General features: G+C 44.9%; 1 protein-coding gene across 2 annotated transcripts in view; it reads right to left on the reverse strand.

Annotated features, from left to right (window-relative positions):
* stk10 (serine/threonine kinase 10) overlaps positions 1-1690 on the reverse strand; it is a 105720-nt gene extending 104030 nt beyond the window's left edge. For both annotated transcript variants that reach the window (XM_080201642.1, XM_080201641.1), the window contains exon 1: positions 1228-1690. In XM_080201642.1, coding sequence (XP_080057768.1) covers positions 1228-1383 — 156 coding nt within the window. In that variant the 5' untranslated portion in view covers positions 1384-1690. The remainder of the gene's footprint in view (positions 1-1227) is intronic.
* Between the last annotated feature and the right edge of the window lie 12903 nt (positions 1691-14593).

Consider the following 14593-nt stretch of genomic DNA (forward strand, 5'->3'; position numbering starts at 1 on the left):
ACAACTGGGCAACAGAACAGCAAGGAGAGGATAAATATAAAGAGAACAAGGAGGCAATAGGTCACTCCCATAGGACGAGAACAAAAAAATACTAAAAATACTGTTTGGTCAAAGCACAATGTGAACGTGGCAGCACATACAACTGATAACTAAATCAAAAGTAACATGAGGTTCAGAAACTTTCCTTTCTACTCTGAAGTTTACTTTGAAAAGGCCCTGAGAAGTCCTTGCCTTGTGTTAAAAGTTATGGACAAGTTCAGCCATTCCCCTTCTTCCCCAAACCACATCAAGAAATGGAGAGAGGACTTACTGACCACACACTAACACAAACTAAAATGCGTCAGCCGGAAGCTATCTAAACTGAGTAGCAATGCCAGAGGGAGAGGGAGGGCGTTTCTTTTTTGCACGGTGACCGGGATTTTTGCGAAGTATTTTTAAAATATCCCAGTCTCATAAGGAGAAGCCGCAGACCAAACAAAAGAATGCGCTCCCTTTCCGCCAGCAAGTTGTCACAGAGACAGGGGCAGGCGATCAGGGAAATGTCCTTCTGTCTTAAAGCAATCCACACACCCCACTCCCAAAGCCCCCAATCCACACACCCCACTCCCAAAGCCCCCAATCCACACACCCCACTCCCAAAGCCCCCAATCCACACACCCCACTCCCAAAGCCCCCAATCCACACACCCCACTCCCAAAGCCCCCAATCCACACACCCCACTCCCAAAGCCCCCAATCCACACACCCCACTCCCAAAGCCCCCAATCCACACACCCCACTCCCAAAGCCCCCAATCCACACACCCCACTCCCAAAGCCCCCAATCCACACACCCCACTCCCAAAGCCCCCAATCCACACACCCCACTCCCAAAGCCCCCAATCCACACACCCCACTCCCAAAGCCCCCAATCCACACACAATAATGTGACACAAGAGTTATGGGGAAGGAAAAAGCCCCCCAATGTTAATCACAAACCCACTCACCTCAACACTCCAGCCCAAGATGGAGAAAATGAAGAAAGCCCACGGGGCTTGGATTAAACGATGTTTAAAGCTTATTTATTAGTGTCATAAGTAGGTTTACATTAATACTGCAATGAAGTAACTGTGAATCTTTGCGGGTTACGTGTGGAACAAAGTTTAAATGGAAAAGAGTGAACAGGCTGTGAGACAGAGAGAGAGGGGAAAGCCAGGTCAGTTTAGCTCAGATACAGTCTGCCTCCTCACCTTGTAGACCTTGCCGAAAGCGCCGTCGCCCAGCTCCCCGATCACTTGCCAGCTGTCCTCGGGATTGCAGTCCCGGCGGACGTGCTCGTACTGCTTGCATTTCTTCTTCTCGAAAGTGGAGAGTCTCAAAATCCTCTTGAAGTTGGCGAAAGCCATCCCGCAGCCCGGGGAGAGGAGAGGATGTCTGTATGTGGGGGAGACACGAGGAGCAAGAGGCTGCCGGAGGCTCAGTGTGTGTGTTGGCGAGAACAGGAAGCCGGCTCTGCGATACTCAGATCTCCCTCCTGGGGGGGGGGCCGCCTACATTCACTCCCTCCCTGACTCAGTCAGCCAACAACTCCCATCCTCCTCAAACCCCCCACACACAACTCTTCAACCGGAGCATAAACTCTGACAGCACTCATGAGTTTAATGAGTGATTCCGTCAACACCAATTCATCCCCAGCTCCATCCACCTGCCAGTTTCCGCAACTCTTTCTGTCACTTTAAATAACTTCACCCGCCCCGCCCATTGGTCCTGCTCCCTCCCCTCCCCCGCCCGCCGGTCCTTCCCCACGCCCTGCCCCCTCCCATTGGTCCCGCCCCACATCCTGCTCCCCTCCCATTGGTCCTGTCGCCACCCATTAGCCCCGCCCTACCTCTTACTCCCATCTCATTGGTTCCCCCACCTCCGGCTTCCTCCGCACTTGTCCCTCCCCCCCGCAGACCAAGAGTCAAGATATCCTGCTGGCTGCCTATTGGTCCGCTCTGACATCTATCACAAGCCCCTCCTTCTCCCCTGCATTCTATTGGTTCCCAGTCCTCACCTCCCAGCTTCAAGTTATCCTAGACCCAGGCAGCGGACCTGAGTGATCAGCCACCAGACTCAACTGCAATTAAAGGAACATACTGCCTCGAGTGGAAATCTGAAATAAAAACACGGACATGCTGGATAAACGCAGCAGCTCTGATAAGCATCTGTGGAGAGAGAAGCAGAGTTCATGTTTCAAATCCAAATGCTCCTTCTACAGAAATTGGGATTGGAGTAGATAGGTGTTCGATGGCGGGCATGGACACGATAAGCAGAAGGGTTTCTTTCCATGCTGCAAAACTCAACTGGTGGGATTTTCCAGCCTCGGTCACCCCAAGACTGGAAAATCCAACTCAAGGTCAACAGATCTCTGCATGGTCCATGTTCCACCCACTATGATTCCCATGATGGGTGGGACAGGAACATTCCTCCCTATGACTCTATAATTTCTCCACAATTGTCACATGTATTGCTGAAGAAAGACACATTCCATCAAAACTTTTATGTTTTGCACTCATCAGGACAGCTTGCAAGAAAGTAGACCTTGTTGATATGTTTTGTGAGCTGTCTTAATGAGTGAGAGATGCCTTTCTCAAGGAGTTGATCTTCCTTTGCTTGAAGCAAAGGCCCTAAATATCACAAATTTCAGGTTGTCATACACAGGGCCTCCAACCATTCTGTAGAGCTCAATAATAAAGGAGTCAACAGGTTCTCCTAGTTGCTGGCACATTTATTGGACCTAGCGTTTTCAAAGATTTTGTTACTTCTGAACTTAAAATGTATCAAATGATTTCAAAACTTCATCAGATTTTGCAGGGGATTCATTGATTCTTTGTCTTGCTGTTATATCATTGGCTATCAGGCACATCTACTGAATAAAGCAAGAGTGCTGATTTGTCCAGTTTCTGTCTCTTTTTTCTAGAGCTGAAGCAATTATGTATCGCAGAAATGTTTTTCTCCAATGTCCCCAATTTTGTGATTGATCTGAGTCTTGGATAATTCCAAATTGATCTGGAGGAGTGGATTTCTGAAGCATGGCTAAAATATTTAAATTATTGGTTCAGCTTGAGGAGGTTAGCAAAAATCCAAGATGTTGGCGCCATACATTTCTTACAAAGAATTTTGCTGCATGGCCGTTTTTGGTAGGCTCCTACAGTATTGACATTTGTGATCAGAGCGTTTAATTTCTTTTAACAATGGCTACCTGCATCACTGGTTATAGTCCTTCCCACTTTAGCGCAATGTTCTCGGGTCTTGGCAGCATCGAGCCCTAATTTTTCCTGGGTGTTAAAAGTTGCCTACTCAGTTGAGATTTTTTTCTATTTGGAATGAGCTCAGACGCCATGTGTTCAGAAGTCAACTTGGAAATAGGGTTTCTCGTACTGCAATTGAAACAGCAATTTCTGACCACTGTAGTATTTAGCTGTTTTCAGGAATTGTATTGTCCCAGAATTTTAAATTTTCAGCTCCTCAGTCTACTGACTCTGCACACTCTGGATATTGAAGCCGGAGTTCCATAGGATTCAATGGAATCTTCTGATACATTGAGGACTTTAATGCATGTCTTCAACTTTTAAGTCTTTCTTTGAAGCCACTCACTCAGGATTTACTTATGCGGCTTTGCTTCTTCAACTTTTCTTCAGGTCAGGATGCTTCTCGAACCTTCCGTTTTCCAGGATTTAAATTTTCCTCTCTATTCAGTGCGAAATTTTGAGTTGTTCATTCACTGCCAGTACATTGTAAAGTGATGGGTGTAGTTCAGTAGGTTTTAAAATTGATAGTCTTAAGTCATTCAACAGTAAGGAGTAATTAATTGCTAGAAACTATATAGAATCATAGAACCCTATATGCAGAAGGAGGCCAATGGGCCCATCATGTCTGCACTGACCACAATCCCATCCGGACTCTATCTCCATAATTCATGTCTTTACCCTACTAGTCCCCTGACACTAAGGGTCAACTTATCATGGCCAATCCACCTAACCTGCACATCTCTGGAATGTGGGAGGAAACCCATGCAGCTAGGGAAAGAACATGCAAACTCCACACAGACAGTGACCCAAGCTGGGAATCGAACCCGGATCCTTGGCGCTGTGAGGCAGCAGCGCTAACCACTGTGCCACTGTGCTGCCATATACATAGTTAAAGATCCCAGCTAGGAACTGTGTCCATACTTGCTTCCGCACATTGCTCTGTCCAATACTACACTAACCCCTCGGTGTCGGTCTTGTGTTCTTTTACATTACTGTGTGGGTGGCACTACTTGGTCCCACATTAACTCTTTATGTGCAGACCCTTATACTACAGTATCCAGTAATGAAAGATTAATGGCTAGGGCCAACTCAGGCCACATTGTGTGTTTCTTTCCTTTTCTTTCACCACTCTTTCTTTATTTGCTTTATGGAGTGAAGTAAATTTTGCTTGATGATGCTCCTGTGAATTGCGTCAGCAATAAACTGGGTGGTAGAGTGGTGCCCTGGTTAGCACTGTTGCCTCTCAGTGCCAGGGAGCCAGGTTCACCCTAGCCTTGGGTCATTGTCTGTGTGGAATTTGTACACTCAAATCAGTGCAAACTCAATGGGCCGAATGACTTCTTCCTGCACCATAGGAATTCTGAGAATGTTTGCTATATAAATTTAATCTAAATCCTAAACAGGGCTTTGTCACATTTGGGCTTGCCCTCTTTCTGATGGGACCTGTATGTGAGAGAGGGAGAGACGGCATAAGCTGCCTCCAACACAACTCTTTGATCCTTATTTCTCTGTGGCATGCATAGATCCTCATTAGACCACAAGCCAATCTCAACATCTCAGATGGATCTGTCCCACTCCACCCCTGCCAACCAGACTGTCCGTGCCTCAAAATCGGTCAGTTTTTATGGTGTGGCAGGCCCTTCCCAAGTCTCTCTCTCTCACCAATTATGCTTAACCTCTCCTGCACAAAGAGAGAACATGGTGTTGAGAGCAAGTGTGTTTGATATTTTGTAACCACATTTTCAGGCTTAGACATAACCAACTGGATTGAGTGCTGTCTGATTGATATACTGTAGATTGTCTAGAAAAGTTCTGAGCCAGCACCCTCCAGTAGTGAGCTCATGCTGATATGAGGATAAGGCTTGGACAGCTGGCATGTTATTAGTAATACTGCTGGTGCCCTCAATTCCTGTGACCAACCACAGCCACCCCGCCCTCCTCTCCCAGACAGTATCTGAGCTCACTGTATAGAAGGGTGAAGCATCCACAATGACATCTCCAACTGCAGAGTAGATGGACTGCAATGGGGCTATGAGACAACACTTTATCATGTTGCCACTGAAGTTCACATCACCAGTGGGGTGAGTATGAGCAGTTGAGGGTTCACTTACCCTGGCAGAGCAGATGAAACCATCCATGTCTCTTATAGAGACGTATAAGATAATGAAAGGGATGGATAAGGTAGAGGTAGAGAGATTCTTCCCGCTTAGAAAGGATAGCAGGACTAGAGGACACAGCCTCAAAATAAGGGGGGGGGGCAGTTTAGATCAGAGTTGAGGAGGAACTTCTTCACTCAAAGGGTGGTGAATCTCTGGAATTCTCTGCCCATTGAAGTGGTGGAGGCTACCTCACTAAATATATTTAAGTCACGGGTAGATAGGTTTTTGGTAGGCAAGGGAATTAAGGGTTATGGGGAAAAAGCGGGAAAGTGGAACTGATACACTTCAGATCAGCCATGATCTTATTGAATGGCGGGGCAGGCTCGAAGGGCTAGGTGGCCTACTCCTGCTCCTATTTCTTACGTTCTTATGTACGCAGGGCAGTTCTCTAGAACAGACCTGACTGCACTGCAGACTTGCTCCCACACCAGGTTAATCTCCATTCTTAGCGTCCCACTCCTATCCAGTGGATAGAAGACATCCTCCCAACCTCAACTGTTGAACAAGATGCAGGGAGGCATCGTTGAATTTGGGTGTCAGAGCTCCCTATTCTCTCCAGACCCTCTCCTCCCTCAACATTGAGCAGGTTGCTGTCTGGGCATCTTTCAAAAATGGCACTTGGACATGATGGCAGGTGATCCACCCAGATGTCCTACTGTGCAAAACATCAGGAAACCCTTCTAACTGAATAATTAATAAGATCGGGGGCGTGTGATACTGTGCAAATTCCCAGTGGCCTCCACAGTGGGAAATACTCCCCATTCATGCCACCACATGAGACTGAGTCCCAGAATGGAAAATTCTGTCCCTTCTATGCCCCAATGATTGCCTTCCTTATTCTCTACAGGATTTATTTTTTTCATGTTAATCTTCCTTTCTATCTTGTTCTAATGAACTTGTCATTTCATGCTAGCCCTGCCCCAAGCCTTGCCATTTTTCTCCTTCTTGACATGAATACCTGTCATTTTCAGGCAAAGATCACTCCCCAGTGGTTCTGTACTTTTGACTTCGGAACACATTCAATATCGGGAAGCTCTAATTTAACCGGTAAAATTGAGGCTAATTCTACATTTAAGTTCCTTAATGGGCTTCCCTACCTCTGCTGGATAGGTAGCTGTTAGATTTGGAAGCCCACCTCAAATAAAAATGGATGGAGCAGGGAACACATCGGGAAGCCAGGAAAGAGAAATGGTGGGGTGGCTCCCTGATATGTTCCCTCCTCCATGTGTTTTTATCAGCGGTGCCAGCTGAACCTTTCTCTTTCCTGGTTCCCTGCCTCCAAAGACATGGTAAGAAGTCTGACAACACCAGGTTTAAGTCCAACCGATTTATTTGATAGTACACTCACTAGCTTTCGAGGTTAACCTCTTCGTCAGGTGAATGGAGAGTTCTGGCCTCAGACAGAGCATATAAAGCACAGACAGTTTACAGATTACTGATTAGAATGCAAATCTTTACACCTAACCTGCTATTCAAGTCTTAAAGTGGCCGACAATCTGAGTGGAAGGAGCACTGATCACAGGTTAAAGAGATGTGTATTGTCTCCAGACAGTACAGTAAGTGAGGTTTTGCAAACCCCGGCAAGCCACGGGGGTCACAGATAGTGCAATATGAACGCAAGGTCCCTGTTGAGACCGTCCTCATGTGTGCGGAACTTGGCTATCAGTCTCTGCTCAGCGACTCTGCGCTGTCGTGTGTCATGAAGGCCGCCTTGGAGAATGCCAAAGACATGTCCACTGGCTTGGGAGATTGCAGACCACCAGAGGAGACATGCACGACTTTAAACCCTCCACCCTCTACCAGGGTGTGTGAACATTTACCTATTCAATGTGATGGTGGGGAACCTTAAGACCGGAAACTGATCGAGAGGGCCATCTTGAGGGGTCGTATACTAATAAGACAGGCATGAATGGTTAAAAAGATACCAAAACTTGGGACGAATTTTTTCAATAGCTTGCAAGCTATGCAAATCAATCATGCCTAAATTCCCAGTGAAATAAATCTTATCCTGTGGTTCTAGTGGCAGTAATATTCTGAAAGCAGCAATTGAATTAATACCCTTTCCTCTATTGTTTATCTATATGATCTGTTGATCTGCAAAATGATTTAAAGCTCTAATTTGAGATTCAAAATTTACAGAATCAGAATTTTTCCATCAATATGAGTAAAGCTCATTTTTTTCCCTTTGTTTTTCCATTTTTCTTCATAGCTCCAATTTTGCTTGCACGCAGTTACTGTTTGTTCTGTTTAATTCCCAGAATTCCCCTATTTCTTATTGCGTGCCCACTGGCTGCCACATTTAAGAACATAAGAACATAAGAAGTAGGAGCAGGAGTAGGCCATCTAGCCCTTCGAGCCTGCCCCTCCATTCAATAGGATCATGGCTGATCTGAAGTGGTTCAGTTCCACTTTCCTGCTTTCTCCCCATAACCCTTAATTCCCTTGCCTACCAAAAACCTATCTACCCATGACTTAAATATATTTAGCGAGGTAGCCCCCACCACTTCAACGGGCAGAGAATTCCAGAGATTCACCACCCTTTGAGTGAAGAAGTTCCTCCTCAACTCCGTTCTAAACTGCTCCCCCCCCACCCCGCCTTATCTTAAGGCTGTGCCCTCTAGTCCTGCTGTCCTTTCTGAGTGGGAAGAATCTCTCTACCTCTACCCTATCCATCCCCTTCATTATCTTATACGTCTCTATAAGATCCCCCCTCATCCTTCTAAACTCCAACGAGTACAGACCCAGTCTATTTAGTCTCTCTTCATAGTCCAACCCCCTCATCTCTGGTATCAGCCTAGTGAACCTCCTCTGCACTCCTCCAAGGCCAAAATATCCTTGCGCAAGTGCGGCGACCAAAACTGCACACAGTACTCCAGCTGCGGCCTCAACAGTGCCCTGTACAGTTGCAGCAAAACCTCCCTGCTTTTATATTCTATCCCCCTCGCTATAAAGGCCAGCATCCCATTCGTCTTCTTGATCACCTGCTGCACCTGCAGACTGGGTTTTTGCGACTCATGCACAAGGACCCCCAGGTTCCTCTGCACCGTAGCATGCTGCAGCCTTTCGCCCTTTAAATAGTAATCCCTCTTACTATTATTCCTGCCAAAGTGGATAACCTCACACTTGCTAACATTGTACTCCCTCTGCCAGGTCCGCGCCCACTCACTCAGCCTATCTAGATCCCTCTGCAGACTTTCCACACCCTCCGCACAATTTGCTTTTCCACTCATCTTCGTGTCATCAGCAAATTTCGACACCCAACACTCAGCCCCCTCCTCCAGATCATCTATGTAAATGGTAAATAGCTGAGGACCTAGCACCGATCCCTGTGGCACTCCACTAGTTACCAACCGCCAATCAGAATAGCACCCATTGATACCAACTCTCTGCCTCCTATTAGACAGCCAATCCTCTATCCACGCTAACACTTTACCCCCAACTCCATGCCCCCTAACCTTCTGAAGCAACCTTTTGTGCGGCACCTGATCAAATGTCTTCTGAAAATCGAGAAACACCACATCCACCGGTCCCCCTCTGTCTACCGCACTAGTCACATCCTCATAGAATTCCAATAAATTTGTCAAACACGACTTCCCCTTAACAAATCCGTGCTGCGTCTGCTCTATCAAACAATTCTTCTCTAGGCACCTCGCTATTTCTTCTTTGATGACGGATTCCAGCATTTTTCCAACAACAGACATTAAACTAACCAGCCTATAATTCCCTGCCTTTTGCCTGCTACCTTTTTTAAACGGCGGTGTAACATTAGCCGTTTTCCAATCTTCCGGCACTTCCCCGGAATCCAGCGAAGTTTGGTAAATAATCACTAAGGCATCTACTATCACCTCTGCCATTTCCTTCAGAACCCTGGGATGCATTCCATCTGGTCCTGGGGACTTGTCCACCATCAGTCCCGCTAGCCGATCAAGCACTACCTCTCTAGTGACAGTAATCGCATTCAGGCCCTCAACTCCTACCATCCTTCTATCTTTAATATCCGGCAAACTATTCGTGTCCTCCTCCACGAAGACCGAGGCAAAAAACTTATTTAAGGCCTCCGCCATTTCCTCATCTCCCACCACTAAATCCCCCCTCTCATCCTCTAAGGGTCCAACATTCACTGTAGCCAGCCTCCTCCTCTTTATATATTTGTAAAAACTCTTGCTGTCCTTTTTTATATTTAATGCTACTTTAGCTTCATAGTCTATCCTTCCTTTCTTTATCAACTTCTTAGTCATTCTTTGTTGATTTTTAAACCTCTCCCAATCTTCTACTCGCCCACTACTTTTAGCCACTCTAAACGCATCAGCTTTTAATTTAATACCGTCCTTTATTTCCTTCGATAACCACGGCTGATTATCCCTTCTCCTATGTTCCTTTTTTTACCATTGGAATAAATTTCTGCTGAGCACCGAAAAAGATCTCCTTAAGGATTCTCCACTGTTCCTCAGCAGTCCTACCGACAAATCTGTGCCCCCAATCTACATTTGCCAATTCCTCTCTCATCCTATCGTACTCCCCTCTGTTCAGAGGACACAGGTCCGGGACCCTACTTTCTCATCCTCCATCTGCATCAAAAACTCAACCATACAACGATAGCTCGTCCCAAGAGGATCCCTCACAACAAGATCCCTAATTCTACCTGCCTCATTACACAACACCAGATCTAAGATAGCTCTCTCCCTCATCAGTTCCGTCACACACTGTTCAAGGAAACTATCCTGACAGCATTCCAAGAACTCTTCCTCAAGCCCACCGCGTCCGACATGGGTCAACCAATCAGTATGTAGATTGAAATCCCCCATAATTATCGCCGCTCCATTTCTGCACGCATCATTTATTTGCTTGTTTATAGCCCGTCCCACCTCCAAGTTATTATTTGGGGGCCTATAGACCACATCCACCAGCGTCTTCCTCCCCTAGCTGTTCCTTATCTCCACCCACAACAATTCCACATTCTGCTCTTTGGAGCCTATATCTTCCCTTACTACCACCCTGATATTATCCTTAATCAGCAGAGCTACCCCACCCCCTTTTTCCACCCTTCTATCCTTCCTAAACACTTGATACCCCTGGACATTCAGCTCCCAGTCCCTGTCACCCTGCAACCACGTTTCTGTAATGGCCACCAGATCATATCCATTTGTGCTGATCTGCGCCACTAGCTCATTCACTTTTGCCTACATCACATTTGCCTACATCACAACAGTGCCGGCACTTTAAAAGTGCTCCATTAGTTGTACAATATATCGAGATGCCTCAGGGTCATGGGAGTGCTATAAATACAACTCTATTTCCTTGCTTCTTTCCTTTTGGTTTTCATGTTCACTTCTTCAGGTTTTATCACTCCAAAGTGCTAAAATAATTAAGTTGTGTGCACTTGGCAACAGTCTGGCCACTAACGTTCTCAAACAAAGCATGAAATCACAGATTCTTAAGAGCCTGCTTACTGGGAGGCCCATGGGAGTGGATGTTTGCAGAACTTCCTTCCCAGTTCCGTTTTCCTTTCATCGGCATTCTCCTTGAACGCAGCAACGTCTTTATACGCAGGAACATGATGTCTAAAATGACAGACCAAGCCCTCATCCCCCCACCCACCCGTCTTAGTCTGCGACTGATATTTTTTCCTGTCACAACTTGCTAATTCAGCTGCCTCAAGTTTTATCTGAGACTAGTTGTTTAGGCTCTTGTAGAAATTTTAAACTTCAAAGAGTACTGCTCATAATAAAAATAGGTGGTATGGAAAAGACTAAACAAAATGTGAATACAGGGTCATACATATGAATTTGTTGGGGAGGGATGAAGAGTCGGATACATTCTTGATGAACTAAGGGCAAAATTGGGTTTAAATGGCTCAATTACAAAAGTTTACAATACACATTCATGACAATAAATGACCATGAAAACAATTGGCTTAGTTTTTTCTGCAATGGTGAGACCAGCAACATACATTGTAAATATCCCTGTCTTGTCATTGTGAACTTACTCCACTTGCTGGATTTGTAATTTTAAATAGGCTACAGTAACCATAACTGTACAGTGTGTTATGGCAGCGTAATTACAGGAATAATGTACAATCAACTGGCTCACAAAACTGACAGGTGTTTTGAATTGCTGGTTTTGCTCTCCTTTTGAAAATAAACTTCTAGAAAAATGTCGACTTTATTTCATAGCCCTTCACTAAGATCGTATTTAGAAGAGTCACCACTTTCCGTAAATTATTGACTGATTAATCGTTTCAGTGCATGATGACTGTAATTCCAAGGTTAGATATTACTTCAAAGCTAACAAACTCCTCTTTTAAGCACACAGTTAATAAAGACAGAGGGCCCCAAGTTCATTCATGCTCCAAACAAATCAGTGATCACAACAGCAGCCCAAAAATCAAAACTAAATTCATCCTTAGGCCTCATCATCGTAATTTCAGTGAATTGTGGGAGCCAATAGCCTGACTAATTTCAACTGGTCCCATGTCCCACAGGTAAGTCTATGAGTTGGGGGTTTTTGAGGGGGATAACTGGAATGGGGACAAGGATGAGTTGGTTTGGCCTGCAATTGTTTTGCAGAGCCAGGTGGTACACTCCTATACAATTGAACTCCACAAAAAAGGATTTCTGAAGTTTTGAGACAATTATTTGAATGGCCTCCATCAGTCTCTTTAAGAATAAATTATAAACACTCAGCAGGTCAGACAGCATCTGAAGGGCTAGAGTGAGTAAATAGAATAGAGAAATTGAGATGGACAATGCCATGCCAGTTGTTCCCAATGAAAAGATCAAGAGAGGGTAAAAGGCCAGCAGGGACGGTGCAGTTGGAATGAGAATTTAAGGATGTTAGATTAGGTAGCTAAGAGCCAGAAATAATCAGAGTCAGAATTTGTGTTTTGACTTGTCTAACCAATGAAGTGTTTTGTTCTCAAATGGGTGCATGAGGCTCATTTCAATAAAGCAGTGACCTAAATATCCATGCAGATCAGGTCTAGGCTTCTGAAATCTACATTGGATATTGCTGTGCCCAAGGGGAACAGCAATATTGAATTTAGATCCATATAGAGCCAAGCATTCCAAAATTTTCTATGTTGAGATTTTCAGATCATGACTTGTGGAGCAGGTTTTGACAGGCTTTCCGGTGTTTGAAATACTCGTGGACCCACACACTAAGCCTTTATTGTCTTGAAAGGGCTATGAGTCAGGCTCATACAATGTTATTGGTTGAAGTAACATATTAATGATCAGGAAAGGGCACACCTCCACTCTGCATGTGTCTCTGTAATCTTTTAAGGAATGCACCAAAGATGCCAGAGGCAATCAAAGGCACTTTTAAAAACAACGTTCGTCAGACAATTAATGCTCCCATTATTACAACCGGTTTCGTCTCACTAGCTATAGTGAAAAGACGTATCATTTTACTGAGTACTTCTGAAAGACTTGTGTGTGTATATGCTCAGTGACTATTATACCCCTAGCTACTTTTGAAGACAGAAGTTAATCTTTTAACTCAATGTTATATGGAACTGCTGATCTTAGTTATGGTATGTCTGGGAAATATACTAATCATTCTCTTAACTGTTCTAACCAATGGGAACAATTAGAGCCAGCACCAAATTTGAAGGTTTTTTTCCTAACAATCTATCTGCTTATTGGGTTCTCTGTATGAAGGCAGGTTTAACCACAGTGACCTCCACCAACTAAAAGGCAGATCCCAAATCCACACCAGCCGGAACAGGGATCAAATCCCATGCTGTTAACATCAATCTCATCCATGCTAGTCCCACTTTTACATGCATACCTGGAGCTTTGGACCATGGTGGGTGAAGCTCCAATCACTTTCCAGGATCTCTCCCAATCACTATTGTTGGAAAGACTTACTAATTGATACTCAACCTGATAGGCCACATTATGAATGCACCTTCCTTGGCCATCAAGTCCTGGAGAGAGATGTGAACTCGGAGCTGCTGACTCAGAGGCAGGAATGCTACCCACTGTGCCACAAAACTTCCTGCTTTTGTATTCTATTCTTGCTCACAAACACACCTGCACGTAAAAATGCCAGATGACCACCTTGTTAACCGGTCCTGCCACCTTCGAGGAATTGAAGTCCAAACTTCCTCACTTCCTCAACCCTCTCAATGTCTTCTCATTTATTGAGTACGTTTCCATTTATTTGGGGAGGCAGTGGCATACTGATCACTGGATTAGTAATCCAGAGACCCAGGGCAATGCCCTGGGGCACAGGTTTGAATCCTATCCGGGCAGATGCTGAAATCTGAATTCTATAAAAATCTGGAATTAAAAGTCTAATGAAATCATTGTCATTTGTCAAATGCTGGCCCAGCTAATGATGCCTACATCCCATGAATGAATAAAACTCGCCCAATAAAGGAAAGCAATCCATTTGCTCTCTTGACCTCCTTGTCCATCTGACCTGCCACCTTTAGGGACCTGTGGACATGCACCCATCAATCCCTCTCAATATCTTCCCATTTATTGCATTTTCCCTTGCTTTGTTTGCTCTCCCCAAGCGCATTACCTCACACTCTTTCAGACTGAATTCCATTTACCACCTCTCTGCGAACACAGTCAAATGATTGATATCATTCTGGTGGCAACAGTTATCCTCTTTACTATCAACTACACAGCCAGTTTTTGTGTCATCTGTAAATTTCCCATTCATGTCACTCCCATTTAAATCTAAACCATTAATACATACAGGAAACAGCAAAGGACCCAACACTGAAAGTGGAACACCACTGGAAACCTTTCTGCATTCACAAAAACATCCATTGATCATTGTTCCCTTTGTTTCCTGTCACTGAACCGATTTTGGATCTAACCTGCCCAGACCTCCAATTCTCTGGTACCTCACATGTATCTAGTGAGGATCGAAAAAGGATTCTCAGAGCACCCATTATTTCCTCCCTGGCCTCCTTCTACAACCCGGAATACCATATCTCTGATCCTAGGGATTTATCCACCTTCAAGGATGCCAGTCCCTCCAATACTTCCTCCCTATGCTTATAGTATTGAATATTCCACACTCCTCCTCTTTAACTAGAATGTCTGCATCATTCCTCTCCTTAGTGAAGACAAAGCAAAGTATTCATTGAGAACTCCGCCCACATCTTCTACATTAACCCGCAAGATACTAGGTACAGTATCAGTCAC

This window comes from Carcharhinus amblyrhynchos, chromosome 13 (assembly GCF_965287045.1).
Source record: "Carcharhinus amblyrhynchos chromosome 13, sCarAmb.v2.hapA, whole genome shotgun sequence".
Lineage (NCBI taxonomy): Eukaryota > Metazoa > Chordata > Chondrichthyes > Carcharhiniformes > Carcharhinidae > Carcharhinus > Carcharhinus amblyrhynchos.